The following is a 13353-nucleotide window of genomic DNA, read 5'->3' on the forward strand; positions in this document are numbered from 1 at the left end:
ACTACACAATTCCGGAGGAAACACGCCGAGTATCTCGTTGTACAAGTTCTTTACCGACGACACCGTTTTGAGGAGTTGCACTATCTCGGCCGTGTTGTAACCTCTTTCCGTGGCCAGAGTGGACAGCCACTCTTTGGGCGACCGCGTTCCGCGCGTCGTCTCCAACGCCGCGTCGTATCCAAATACCCCGTGGCGGTCTTCCGTGTAGTCGCTACCAACTCCCGTCAGAAAACCCCAGTGCTCTCCGAACGTAGTCAGGCGGCCCACTTCTTCGATCACGGTCCGCGTCCTATTCAAGCTTTCTCTGATCTTGTCTTCCAGTTCTGACAACTGCGATTTATTTAACGCACCGGTACGCACGATTGCGGCCCTGAGGTTCTCGTTGTCGATGGTCGCGTCCAGAGGCACGGGCGATATTCGCTCCTTGGCTCTGCGCATGTGATCGATGGCATCGTCCGTAAATACCTTACGAACGTGTGCCTCGTAAGCCGCCAACGAACACACCAGGGTCTCGGCGTGAGGCACGTACACTTCGGCTAGAGACTCCTTCGACACCGTTCTGCCGTCGCGCATTGCCTCGAATTCGTCGTAGAGGCCGGCCTGCGCGCTAACCGCGTTCAACGTCTTGGCGAATGGCATACAGTCGCGCTGGTAGTAGTAGTTGGTCAGGTGGTTGGGAAAATCTCTCCCGACCGCAAACGCCGCAGACAACACGGCCCGATGCTTTTCAAAGAGAGCGGCCCCTTCGCGTATCCTGTCGGCGATTCTAGCGAGTGTCGCTCCAAACTCGGCCAACTCGTCGGACGCCACTCTGCCTAGGACGTCCTTGGAGGCTCGCAAAAACTCTTGGTCCGCTTCGAGGGATCTGACTCGCGCGCTAGTTTGGGGCACCACGGCTAGGATCTCTCGCCTAGACTCCACGTGCGTCTCGTACTCTGCGTCGTAGATACGGTAGTGCTTTGAGACTCGTTCGTAAGACGCCACGGCCTCGTTCAACTCCCCAGTGGTGTTCAAGTCTAGGCTTTGGACAAGAGACGCGAGGGAATTTTTGACACAAGCATCGTAAAAGGCCAGAAACACTTTATATTCGCGAGCGTTGGCGACTCCCGACTGGATTCCGCCCGATTCAAAGTCCGGGTGTCGCGAAATGTAGTCGATAACGCGAGATGGAAGTCGAACGCATATCCTCTGTCGTTCGCTCTTTAGAAAACGCAAGACTCGTCCGACCTCCCTCAACCGATCCAACAACTGTTGCGCGTCTTTGAAGGAAACGAGCGTGTTGTTTTGCGCCCGGTTGCGCAGGCGTTTGTACTCTTTTAAGTCCTCGTCAAATTTTGTCAAGCCGTTCTTCTTTAACTCGTCCACCGCGTCGGCAATTTCTCGGTCGGACTTGGCCACCCCTATCACGCGCTCGTTCGCCTTCACTATCCCTTCGAGTCTAGATAGGTCGATCCATAACGTCTCGAATAAAGAATCTAGAAACTCGATCCTATCACCACTCTGCAAAGACGCGTGTTTCTTTAGGTAGACGTCGATCCATTCGAGCAGGTCCTTCTCTCGTAGAGCCAAAAAATCTAGAGTTTGTTTCTGGGCACCGTATTGCAGGGCGACTGGTTTCCAATCGCGCACGTACAAGGCGTCCCGCACGTTTTCAAAGACTCGCATCCTGGCTTCCTTCTCAAAGAGAACCTTTACATAGTCGCCCGTGTGCCGGAGTGCGTCTGCGTCCATAGTCGCGAGCGCGTCGGGAGAAGCTATCGCTTCCAACACCCCCGTCGTCCCGTCATCCGAGTCGGCGTACGCCCTGGCCAGCGGATCGGTTCTCCTCACGCTCTCCGCGTAAGGCGTCAGGTGCGACTCTATCGCATGAGTCACCTCCTTGGTTTCTCGCACCATTGTCGCTACGAATCGGGCCATCTAGGTAAAGTCGCGCGTACTCTGTTGCACGTCGAGGTCGTCCGTAGAGGTGCGTCGGCCCAATACGTCCGTGAGGAAAATATACTTTTTGGTCCGCGCAATCCGAGCTCGCAACACATTTTCCTCGAACGGCGTCCCGATTCCACGTATGGGCGCGACAATCTCCCTCTCGATGATCGCCCTGCGATCCTTCAAAAATTGCATCTCGGTCGCGTACGCCTCGCCATCGCTCTCGTCGCACACGTATCTGGGCAGGACCCAGTTTGAGTACCAATCGTCGAATCCCGACCTCGAAGATGCAGCCAACGGAGCGTCCGAGTTCGGCCACCGGGCCGCGGCGGATCGTGCCGACAAAGAAGAAGATAGGAAGACGAACAAGTCTCGAGTAAACGGCTTGCTTCTCTTTTCAATCAATAAAGATTTTATTCGCAGAGACTCGTTCCATGCGTCCACCTTACTCTTGACGGCGCGGGCCGAACGCAGCGTCGACAAGACGCTAAACACTGTGCCAACGACGGGCTCCGCGTTTAGGTTAGGACAGGTGTCGATGTCAGTGTCTGCTTTCGCGGATCGCAACGCTTCCCTCGTCGCGTCCGATTCCGCCAATAATTTCGAATACAACTTCAAATCCCTTTCCAGGTGCAAGTGCCGATACTCTACCGCATCTGCGTCGTCTTCCTTTAGGTCCGACATTGAATTGCCCAGCGATTCGTCCGAGTAGATTCTGGTCACTAACTTTGCGGGCGATTCGTCTTCGGCGCGACGGTGCGCGAGGATGGACTCGTAGATTGCTACGTATTCCCGAGCCAGAGACGCGCGCTTGTGTTGTACCTTGTCCTTCAGACGAACAATTTCTTTCCGACAAGATTCCCACGTCGCGGCAGGCAAGGGGCGGTGCAAGCCCTCCCTGTACGCTCGCCTGACGGCGACAAAGTCGGAATTGGCAGCCGCCTCGTACGCCTCGGCGCGAGGTTCCGTGATCAAACGTTCGGCGTCCAGAGCCGACGAAATGTCTAGCGTCTTTTTGCGATCTTCGTACGCCGCGACGAGAGACCGACTCGCCTTTTCCCAGTCTACCCGAGAGTCGAAGACTCCCTCCAGCCACTTTGGATACGAGACGGTCTCCGTGTCAAATACAGTCTTCGGCACGTCAGGTGCATCTGTAATGTCCCACAGTTTGAGCTGCTTCACTATTCCGAATATCTTGTACTTTTCAAAGACTTTGTACATTGCCAGGTAGTTTTTGGCGTCCCTACACATGTTCAATAGCTCGGAAACGAAGCTTCGAGTCAGGTCGGCGTGATGACGCTTAATCAGGTCTTTTTGCGACATTGTCGTGTATTCGATTCGCTTTAGAAAATCGAGCACTCTCGCGTTATCGCCTCGCTGCGGCCAGGGAGAAAGCTTCAGGTCCCGCGGTAGCCTTTCGACGTGTCGAAAGCAGTCCATCAAGTCCGTTTCTTGGCCCAGAGCCTCGTATATTTCGGCCTTTCGCCGAACGTAGGCCGCCCTCTTTGCGTGGGCGTTTGCGATCCTGTCCCAGGGAAAGGTGGCCACAACGTCGATGGCGCCTTCGCGTATTATCCTGGCGAGGCAATCGTCTTCTCCGGTAACGCCGTCCTCGTACTGACGAACGTACTCTCCGTCCGGAGAGTCCATGCCCCAGTCACGCAGAGACTCTCTGTAGCGCTTTTCGTTTTCCACCAACTCTCTAATCTTGGCGACTTTCTCGGTCACGGTGGCCAGCGTGTCCTTTGGCGAGATCATTTCCGTGTTTAGCCACTTGGCGTAATTCGGACCGGCACGTTCGATCGCCTTACGTACCTCTTCCGATCCGTGCACTTTGAGATTTTCGACTCGGATCAGGTCGGGAAACTCTTTGCGGACCGCGTCGACCATCTGCGCGTAGGCGGCGTGGCACGCCAGCCACGCCTCTAGCTCTGGTCTCAGGTCCGTCTCGTCGGCGAAATCGAGAAAGAGACGCTCCCTAAAAGTTTCCAGAACTGTGTCCTCTAGCCGTAGAAATCGGCGGTCCACGCACTTTTCCGCGTATTTGGCCTCGCGCAAAAACTCGAAAAACTCGACCGTCACTCTTTCGCGCAAGAGCCTCCACATGGCGTCGTAAGATTTTGCGACGAGTTTGCGAGCGACGTCGGCGTCCTCGTTCGCCACGGTCCAGCGGATAAATTCGATTTTCCAGTCGTCGTCGTCTTCCGCATCGACCATCTTCAGCAGACTCGACACCTTGAATCTAGACAGTTTGGAAGAGACGGCGCTTTGCGAAACGCGCAAGGTGCCGACGAGATTGCGCAGGTAGACCCTCACTCGAGCTTCCAGACTAAACTGCTTGGTCTTCCAGTACGCCGTTCGCGCCGCGTGCAACAGCTCGGTGATTTGCGCGACCCCGAGGTCTCGATGCAGCTCCCAATAGTTTTCGCCATTTGCCGATCTCGTCGAAAAGAGATTGTTTACGCTTTCGCGCGACGCCTCGGTGGACGGAAAAAAGGAAGCGCGGTGCTTGCCCCACGTCGCGACGTGTTTCACGTACTCCTTGTTCGCCTCTATCAGTGTAGCGACCGCCGACCGAGCTCGCCTCACAATCTCCGAGTGCCGCTCGAAATTCTCGTGCGCCTTTCGAATGCGATCAAACTCCACCGTCGCTACAATGTCGTACGGGGCTTTGATTTTGTCCAACAAATCCTTGTCGAAACCCTCGTACTCGCCAAAGGCGACTGGGTCCTTTTCGTGCGTCTGCGGGTATCTATCGATGGGTCCGCTCATTCCCCACTCGCGGATCTTATCTCTACGTTCGCGCTCCGTAGTCATTAGGGATTTGAGTTCGGAAACATTTTTGCGCAGCGTCTGCAAGTTACACTTCGACTGGCTAATTATCTTTTCGATCCATAGTTCGGGCGCAGCGTTCATGGTGGCCAGGATCGCGTCGTTCCAAGTCTTTAGGTTTGGTACGCTCGAAGGCAGTTTCACGAGCGGAGGGGCACTAAGCAGGCCGCTGTCACCGAGAAACTTTCTCATGTTTCCGTAGTCTCTGTGGCGTTCCTGTACGAGCCGATAGAGTCTATCGAAATCGTCTTTGGGAAACTTTGACTTGAGACGCACTTTCCACTCGTACAAACCTTTGGAGGTGGCGCGAGCAAACAGAGAGGCGGCGTCGGCCTCGTCAAACATACATTTGCCGTGCCTCGCGATTAAAGGATAGTAAGGTCCCAATTTTTCCATTTTTTCATCGACGTCGCCGCTATCGCCCACGCCAGCGAGGAGTAGTCGTCGTAACTCGTTCAGGTGCGGTTTCAATCGCTCAAATTTTTCGTAGAGCACCTTCCAGTCGACGTCGATCAAGGCCTTCCTAATGTCCTCCTCGTCGTTCTCCAGCCAGCGCTTTCTCAAGACGGCGTCCTTGCGAACGGCACCGAGGTCCCTAGAAAATTCTCTCAGGAGATCCTCTAGGCTCCGAAACTTGGCGTAATGTGCCAATAGTGACGTTATGAAGGCGCTACCGTCCTGCAAATACTCGTCAGATTTAATCTTGTTAAACAAGTCCCTCGTCTCTTCCTCTTCGCAGACTTTGTGCGCGGCCGGATGGGTCACCGCCCAGACGAGCGCGTCCCTATGTTTGTGCTCCGTGTAGTTCTTCAAAATCTTTTCGAACGCGTCTAGTATGGCCTGCAACTCGGTCGGCGACAGCGTAGGTGCGGAGAGAAAGACGAACCGCTTGACGTTGTCAATCTTTGCGATTTCGCCAACGGCTTTCAAGAGTTCCGGAGAAAACTTTTCGTCGATAAAGGTCTGGGCATATTCAACCTTGGCTTTCAACTTGGCGTAAATGCGAAGAGTCTGACCTTCCTCGGCGGCGACCCAGCGAACGAGCGCCGCGTCCCACTGCGGCGTGCCCGCGGCATCGAAAACGGCCCGGAGCAGTGGATCGAACGCTGGATGCTGGCTAGACCACGAAGAGTGCCGCGTGACTTTCTTGCACCACTCTTCGAAGAGTCGCTTAAACTTTAGAACGGAATCCTGCCAGATCTGGGACTGGTATCGCTCGAGCACAGAGTTGTACTTTTTAAACGTATTGGTTTTAACGTCGTAGTACATTCCGCCGCTAATGCCGTACAAGTACTTGTCCACGGCATCTAGGTCGTACACGTCCAAGTCGTACAAATTACTAAGCATGTCGTCGCCAGCAAATTCCACGCCCAACGCCTCGGGGTACTGCTTTATCACGTCCCTGGTCCTGACTGTGTACATGAATTCGCCCAGGACGTTGTTTGGGTCCTTATACATTCTGTAGATCAAGTGTTTGAGGGCCGGGATGACTACGTTGCGCAGAAACCCGGGCTTGTATTTCTCGCTGGCCAGCGAATTGACCTTGGACTGAATGCTCTTGAGATAGAGTGTGTAGGAAAAGACCAAGTCTATGGCTCGCTTCGGATCGTACAACGCCGTTCGAGTGTCGTTAGCGTGGTTCGCCACAATGTAATCAAACACGCGATTGGCCGTGTCGCCGTAGTCTTTGTAACGGGTAGTTTCGACACCAGCGTTAGAGTACAGCGCGTAGTAAAAATCTTTAAAGTAGTCGTCGACTCTACTTTCCAACCTTGCCTCAAACCCTATGGGAATGGCTTTCAAAGGTTTGAACAAGAGATTGTCGGTGGTCATTTTTTTATTTCAGCTACAGAAACACGTTTTCGCCTTTAGCGCGTTTATTTCTATAATAGGTCATTGCCGCGTAAGTCACGACTCCCGCTGTGGCCAGGACGGCAACTCCACCGACGACGTACAGCCAACCGCTTCCTTCGTCTTCCGCTGCAACAGTATGATACGGCGTCTTGGCGACGTCCGACACTTTTTCGTTGCGCGTCGTTTCTTTAGGAAGAGCCGAATCTCGAAGAGACGGTATCGCGTCGTCCGACCGTCGTCTCTTGGCCGCCTCCGCCGCAGTCTGAGGGGACGTTTGGGCGACGCCCGACTCCTTCTCTTTGGGCGTCGTTTCCCTAGGAGGAGCCGAATCCCGATGAGACGGTATCGCGTCGTCCGACCGCCGTCTATTGGCCGCCTCCGCCGCAGTCTGAGCTGATGTTTGGGCGACGCTCGACTCCTTCTCCATGGGCGTCCTTTCCTTAGGAGGAGGGGGAGGAGGAGGAGGAGTCGACGGCGACTCGTTCGTGCTATCCCGAAGAGACGGTCTAGCGTCGTCCGAAAGTCGTCTCTTGGTACCGACACCCCTCAGCTTCGAGTTGTAGCTGGAAATTAAAGACTCGACGCCGACATAGTCCAGACCGTTGTCGTAAAAGGTCTCGATCAGGCTGTCTACGTCGTGAAGGTCGGCGTCGTACAGCTTTTTTTCCTCGGTCTTCATGACCACCTCGACGCCGGCATCTTTCAGTCTGTCTCGCGTGTACACCGTGGCCAGGAACTTGCCGAGTAGATTGTTCTGATCTCTGTACATTCTGACGATGACGTGTTTTAAGGCTGGCACGGCCACCTTCTCGTGTTCGGCCTTGAGCTCGGCGGACCTCTTAAAGTGAAGAAGAAACGCGGTGTATTCGTTAATCACGTCGTTCATTCGGGTCACGTCGTTAAATAGACCAAGTATAACGTTGCGATACTTGGCCACGATGTAATCGTACGCGGCTTTCATTATCTCTCTGTCGGTCCTGTACCCCGTGTGCGCCCCGGCTCTATCGTACAAGTCTTTAATGTGCACTCGCAAATAGTCGTCCATCGACTTTTCGAGTCGTTCTTCAAACTGAGAAGGAGGCTTCTTGAGTATAACGTTATTCTTATTAGACATTGTTAGGTGTTTTGTATTAGTCCTGGACGTCAGCCGTAATCTTTGATGTTGTATTCGGAAAGAGCTCGGGTCACGTCATCTACAAAAAGCGTCTTGCGGTGTTGCATCTGGGCGTAGACGACGGCCTTTCCGACGACCTCGGTGACGAATCTATCGACCTCGAATTGCATGTTACCGTACACGTTCTCTGATATGCGATCGATCTCCATCTCCTTGGCCAATCGACGCAATTCGTTCTTACAGAGAACGTCGTCCACGGCAGTCGTTGGCTGTCGACTGTCCAATTGCTGCTTCTTCTTATTCTTGGCTACCGTCCTCTTTTGCCGGGTCACGTTGTTTGAGGCGTTTTTTATGCGCGCCATATTCTCACCATCCATCTCCTCTAACGATATAAGCGGGAAACTTCAGTTTTTTATTTGAAATCGACATTACAATCATGTTACGCGTATACTACGACAACCTGGCAAACACCATCGCGACCGGACTTCGAAATCCCGGCGACTCCAGCGTCTTTGTCGACTTTCTCTACGCCTTGGAGACTATGCACGCGGCGACGATCCTTCTTGTCGGCCGCCCCTTCATGACGGTAGGCGCAGCGCTGCATCGATTCCATAGCCGCACGAAAAACAGATACAGACTCAACGTGTACGTCTACATGAGACTGGTTCGGACGGAAGTCTGGTACCTCAAGACGGCCTGTCGATACATCGACTTTCGCCTCTACCGCGACGACGCAAGCGCCCTCGGTTCGGTGATCTGCGACTACACGTTCGAAAGCGGTCGAGTGTACGCGAACGCGACCGCCTTTCGCTACGAAGAGGCCAGCAAGATTCTGTGTCTGACTCTGACCGACTCTCTCACCTTCTTTGTGGCCTGCGTTCGCAAGTTGAGTTACCTGCTTGACATGCCTCCCGATCGAGTCGTTTGCAGCGTCGTCGAGCCACGCACCGTGAAAAACGCCAGAGTGCATCGAGATTTTATGAGCCTGTACGAGAGCGTAGATCCGAGGTACTTTAGAGTTTGCGATTACCTTGACTGGTTGTGTAGGTATCCTTTGTTTGGGCAATAAAAATTAAAAAAAACCGTGCACGTTGAGTTTTCGTCTCAATCTCCTCGCGTAAGCATGAGTAACGACGTAGATATGACCAAGGTCGAAGAAGAAGAAGAAGAAGAAGAATGGATAGTGTTAGACGAATGGAACGATGGCGATGATGAAAAAGAGGAGGGAGAGATTACGGACGACGAGGTCAACCACTCCGCTCAGACTATTTATAGTTCCGAAGACGAGACGAACGATCGGTATAATCGTTTCAAAAACGAACGTTGGCGGGTATGGAAGAGGCGCCCCGCTACCGGCTCGTACTACCGGGCGACCGGATACCTTACCCCGTACAAGTGGACGTCTTTGAAACAATGTTGCGCGGATTCGGAGAAAAAGCCAACGTCATGATAGAAGCTCCTACCGGATCGGGCAAGACAATGGCCATGCTCGGAGCCGTTCGCGAATGGATAACGACACGACCCAGCGGCAAAATCTACCTCTGCTCTAGAACGCACCAACAGCTCGACCAAATGGTAGCGGTGGCCAAGGCGTTCATCGGAGACGCCGCGCACATTTCTCGTCTCGTCGGCAAGGACCGAGTCTGCCTCTTGGAACGGGAAGTCCACAGCGGTAACGTGCCCCAACTCTGCAGTCAACACAGGGCCTCGTCGACGTGCCGATTCTACCGCAATTGGAAAGAGCAGCATGGACCAGAGACGCGTTTGCCCGACGTTAGGGACATCGAGGACTTGGTGGAGAGTTGTGCTGCAAACGATATCTGCCCCTACTACGTCAACGAACAGTACTACGTAGCCAGGTCGAAAATAGTGCTGGCTCCCTACAACTACTTGATCGATCCCTTCGTCCGTAGCACGCTCAACATCAATCTCAGCGGCGCGATTCTGATCCTCGACGAGGCGCACAACATTGAAACGTTTTGTAGAGACGCCATGTCCCTACAAGTGTCCAGATCGCAGCTTCAGACGTACGCACGACGATTTTCTCGCTACGTCGAGCTTCGCGAATTCTTCGAGGGGCTCCTGGCCATGATGAACGACGTTGGATATGCGATTGTTCGCGGCGATGATCTCCTGGCCAAGACGAGACGCTACCTCAAGACGGACAACGTGAGCCTGGGTCAAGTCGTGAGTCCCTTAACGTCTCGACATCCTTTGTCCGACCGGTAAAACACCACGTTGATTGACCGCATCGTCACTCAGTTTTACTACCCCGAGATATTTGGTGCCCAAGGCTTTGCAATGTTTGTCGTCCAGGGTCGCGAGTCGCCAGAACTCAGGATGACCTGCATGGACTCGAGTTACGCCATGAAGTCTGTGTCGTCGTGCACGCACTCTATCGTCCTGGCCTCGGGGACTCTGAGTCCGATGTCGTCGTACGAAAAGGAATTGGGCGTCTTCTTTACTCACAAGGTGTCCGCCAAGGAACACGTCGTGTCCAAGCGTCACGTCTTTGTCCGTAGGATCTCGCATTCGCTCAAGGGTGACAAAGAGTTTTACATGAATTACTGCGCATGCCAGAACGAAGAGCTACTCAAGGCCGTAGGTTCCGTCGTCTACGAGTCGACCAAGATCCTGAAGAAAAATGTCGGCGAAACAAAGGCTGGCGTCCTGTGCTTCTTCCCTTCTTACAAGCTACTTCAGACCTGTCCAGACGTGTGGCGCAAAGTGCCTCTATGGCCCAAGTTGGTCAAGGTGGTCGGCGGGCATCTGTTTCTGGAAGATTCTGAAAACTCGGACCTCTTGTTCGATAGGTACAAGACTGCGTTGATTGACGGAGAGCCCGGCACAGTGGCCCTGTTTCTAGTCGTGCACAGAGGCAAAATGAGCGAAGGCGTCGACTTCTCCGATTCGCTGGCTCGACTCGTCGTATCCGTGGGGTTACCCTATCCGTCGTATCACAGTCCGGACGTAAAGGTCAAGGTCGAGTTTAACCGCAGCAGGGGCGGAGACGGGGACGAATGGTATAAAACGCAGGCGATGCGAGCGGTTAACCAGTCCGTGGGACGCTGCGTACGTCACGTGAACGACTGGGGGCCGTCCTATTGCTCGACAGTAGGTATTTTAGACCCGACGTTTGGAGCGATTTATCGCATTGGGTCCAGGTCTGCGAAGACGAGTCGTCCACCTTCAAAGACACGAAGAAATCTTTGCTCGAGATAAACTCGTTTTTGAACGGTCGTCTATGAAAATGCACATCCTCAGTTTGCACACGTATCTGCGCGAACACAGATACACGGCTAGCCGACAGGGCTACGCTTACTGGTATTGCACGATTCGCGACGCTACTATTGCTCCTACACCAGCTGCTTCGGTCAACAGCGATCCCGTTTCGACCGACCAGGCTCCAACACGAGTCGCTACTGTTCCATCGGACAAGCGGGGACCGTCCGACAAGCCTATACTCGAATCGTGCACGTGCGAGACTGCTCCTACACCAGCTGCTTCGGTCAACAGCGATCCCGTTTCGGCCGACCAGGCTCCAGTACGAGTCGCTACTCTTCCACTGGACAAGCGGGGACTGTCTGACAAGACTATACTCGAATGGTGCGTGATTGAATACGCCAATACTCTACCGTCGGTAGAAGAATTTCAAACGAGATACAACCTGTGGACTGGTGGAAGGGACAAGTTCGACGCAGGAGTGTTGAAAAACTTTATGACTGCGCCGATACCTCCCTCTTCGGACGAATATGACACCTACGTTAGAGAAGTGGAGATTGCCATGGAGAAGCTGGGCATATATTTTACTCCGACAATCGTCTCAAACCTCATGGAATTGTACGAAAGATTGCACGGACTGTCGGACGCAGACACGCGCGAGCTGGTGTTGCACTTTTGGAGAAAGCCCAAGGCCACCGAGTGGATTCTCGTCGAGATTCTTCTCTATTGCATAAAGGTGGGCGTCGGTGTCTACGACATCGTTGACGGGCATCTCGACTGGATTCGAGGCGAGATCCGGAACGACATGCTGCGCAACATTCGAGACCAGTTGAGTGCGTCTTTCGACCCGGACAACGTGCAGCGAGACAAGTTGGAGAAGGACATTCTCGCGTACCGAAGAGACCTGCGAAGACTCTCTCGACAAGTGTGCGTCAACACGGACCACGAGTTTACGCACGAGTTTATTGCACCACTCTCTGGACATTGCGAAAACTACGTGCCGTGCAAGAAAGGCCGATGGTATCTATGGTCTTAATAAAATACGTACGAATGATTGTCGAAGGTGTTTCTTTGGAAGCTCTGTACTCGCGTTTGAGCGAAATTGATTGATTGATTGATTGATTGGGGTTTTTTGGCGCATCAGCAACTAAGGCTATATTGCGCCAAGCTTATACTATTGCAATTCGGGTTTAAGAAGAGGAAAGAGCTATTGTAGCGAAATGTATGATAAAACCATGAACATGAATGTGTATAAGTGTAAACAATATGACAATGAGTTTAGGATAGAAAGTAAAATCACAGTCGGTGTAGAAGGCCGATATCTGTGAGGAAATTAAAAACAGAACTATATGGAATGAGCGGTTCGTCACCTAGTAGTAAGGCAAGGTGTAGTGGAATGTGTTCTTTATAAAGCAGTGAGTAGTGTTTATACCGGCATTGGTCATACATAGGGCATTCAATGAGTATGTGCATAATACTTAGAGGTAGGTTGCAGTGCACACATTCAGGGGCCTCCTCCCCGCTCAAGAGGTGTCCATGTGTAAGACGAGTATGACCGATTCGTAGCCTACACAGTACGACTTCGTAAAAGCGCTCCCGATGTCGGGCGCTCTCCCACTCGCCTAGAAGAGGTTTGATTGCATGTAGTTTGTTGCCGGTTTCGCCGTTCCACTGCAGCTGCCACTTTGCTTTGATGCAACGTTTCAGATAATTGTGGTAATCTTTGTAGGGTATTTGGTGTGTGTCAATTTCTCTATCATTAGCAGAACTGGCTGCACTATCAGCTGCTTCATTTCCAGGAATGCCAACATGGCTAGGAACCCAGCATAAGACTATGTCAAAATTTTTCGTTGCAGCCAGGATTATCTTGTACTTTAACTCAGAAACCAGTGGGTTTTTTACACGGTTCATTGATGCGACAGCCTTCAGAGAGCTTAAAGAGTCGGTGTAGATTACAGCGTGAGAAAGGCGTTTTTTGATTATGTAATCAACAGCTAACAACAAACCATAAAGCTCTGCTGTTAGTATAGAGGCTTTTGAATTTATTCTCTTCACCTGATTTACCGATGGTCCCACCATAGCACAGCCTACTACGGAGTCTTTTTTTGTCCCGTCTGTATAAAAACTGGCATACTTGTGATATTTGGTCTGAAGCTCAAAGAAGTTCTGCCTTATGACTTCCTGTGGAACATTCTTTTTGTTATACTTGGTCAGTGTAAGGTTGCAATGTATCTGGCAGTTGTTCCATGGAGCTATTTCCGGAGGGTATTGGACCAACTGAGGCTTTGCATCCATCCCAACGGATTGTGCTGCAGTATTATTCCTCATAGAAAAAGGGGGGACTGTGGAAGGTTTGTTTTCAAATGTGCGTTGGAACTTGATCGTCTCAATATTATCTCGAACGG

General features: G+C 52.5%; 1 protein-coding gene across 1 annotated transcript; it reads left to right on the forward strand.

Annotated features, from left to right (window-relative positions):
- Positions 1–10066: 10066 nt before the first annotated feature.
- LOC121833854 (Fanconi anemia group J protein-like) lies at positions 10067–10974 on the forward strand. Its single transcript, XM_042287562.1, has 2 exons — positions 10067–10798; positions 10891–10974. The coding sequence occupies exons 1-2, from the start codon at positions 10067–10069 to the stop codon at positions 10972–10974; spliced, it is 816 nt and encodes a 271-aa protein (XP_042143496.1).
- The last annotated feature ends 2379 nt before the right edge of the window (positions 10975–13353 follow it).

This window comes from Ixodes scapularis, unplaced genomic scaffold (assembly GCF_016920785.2).
Source record: "Ixodes scapularis isolate PalLabHiFi unplaced genomic scaffold, ASM1692078v2 ptg000005l_1___fragment_1__unscaffolded, whole genome shotgun sequence".
Lineage (NCBI taxonomy): Eukaryota > Metazoa > Arthropoda > Arachnida > Ixodida > Ixodidae > Ixodes > Ixodes scapularis.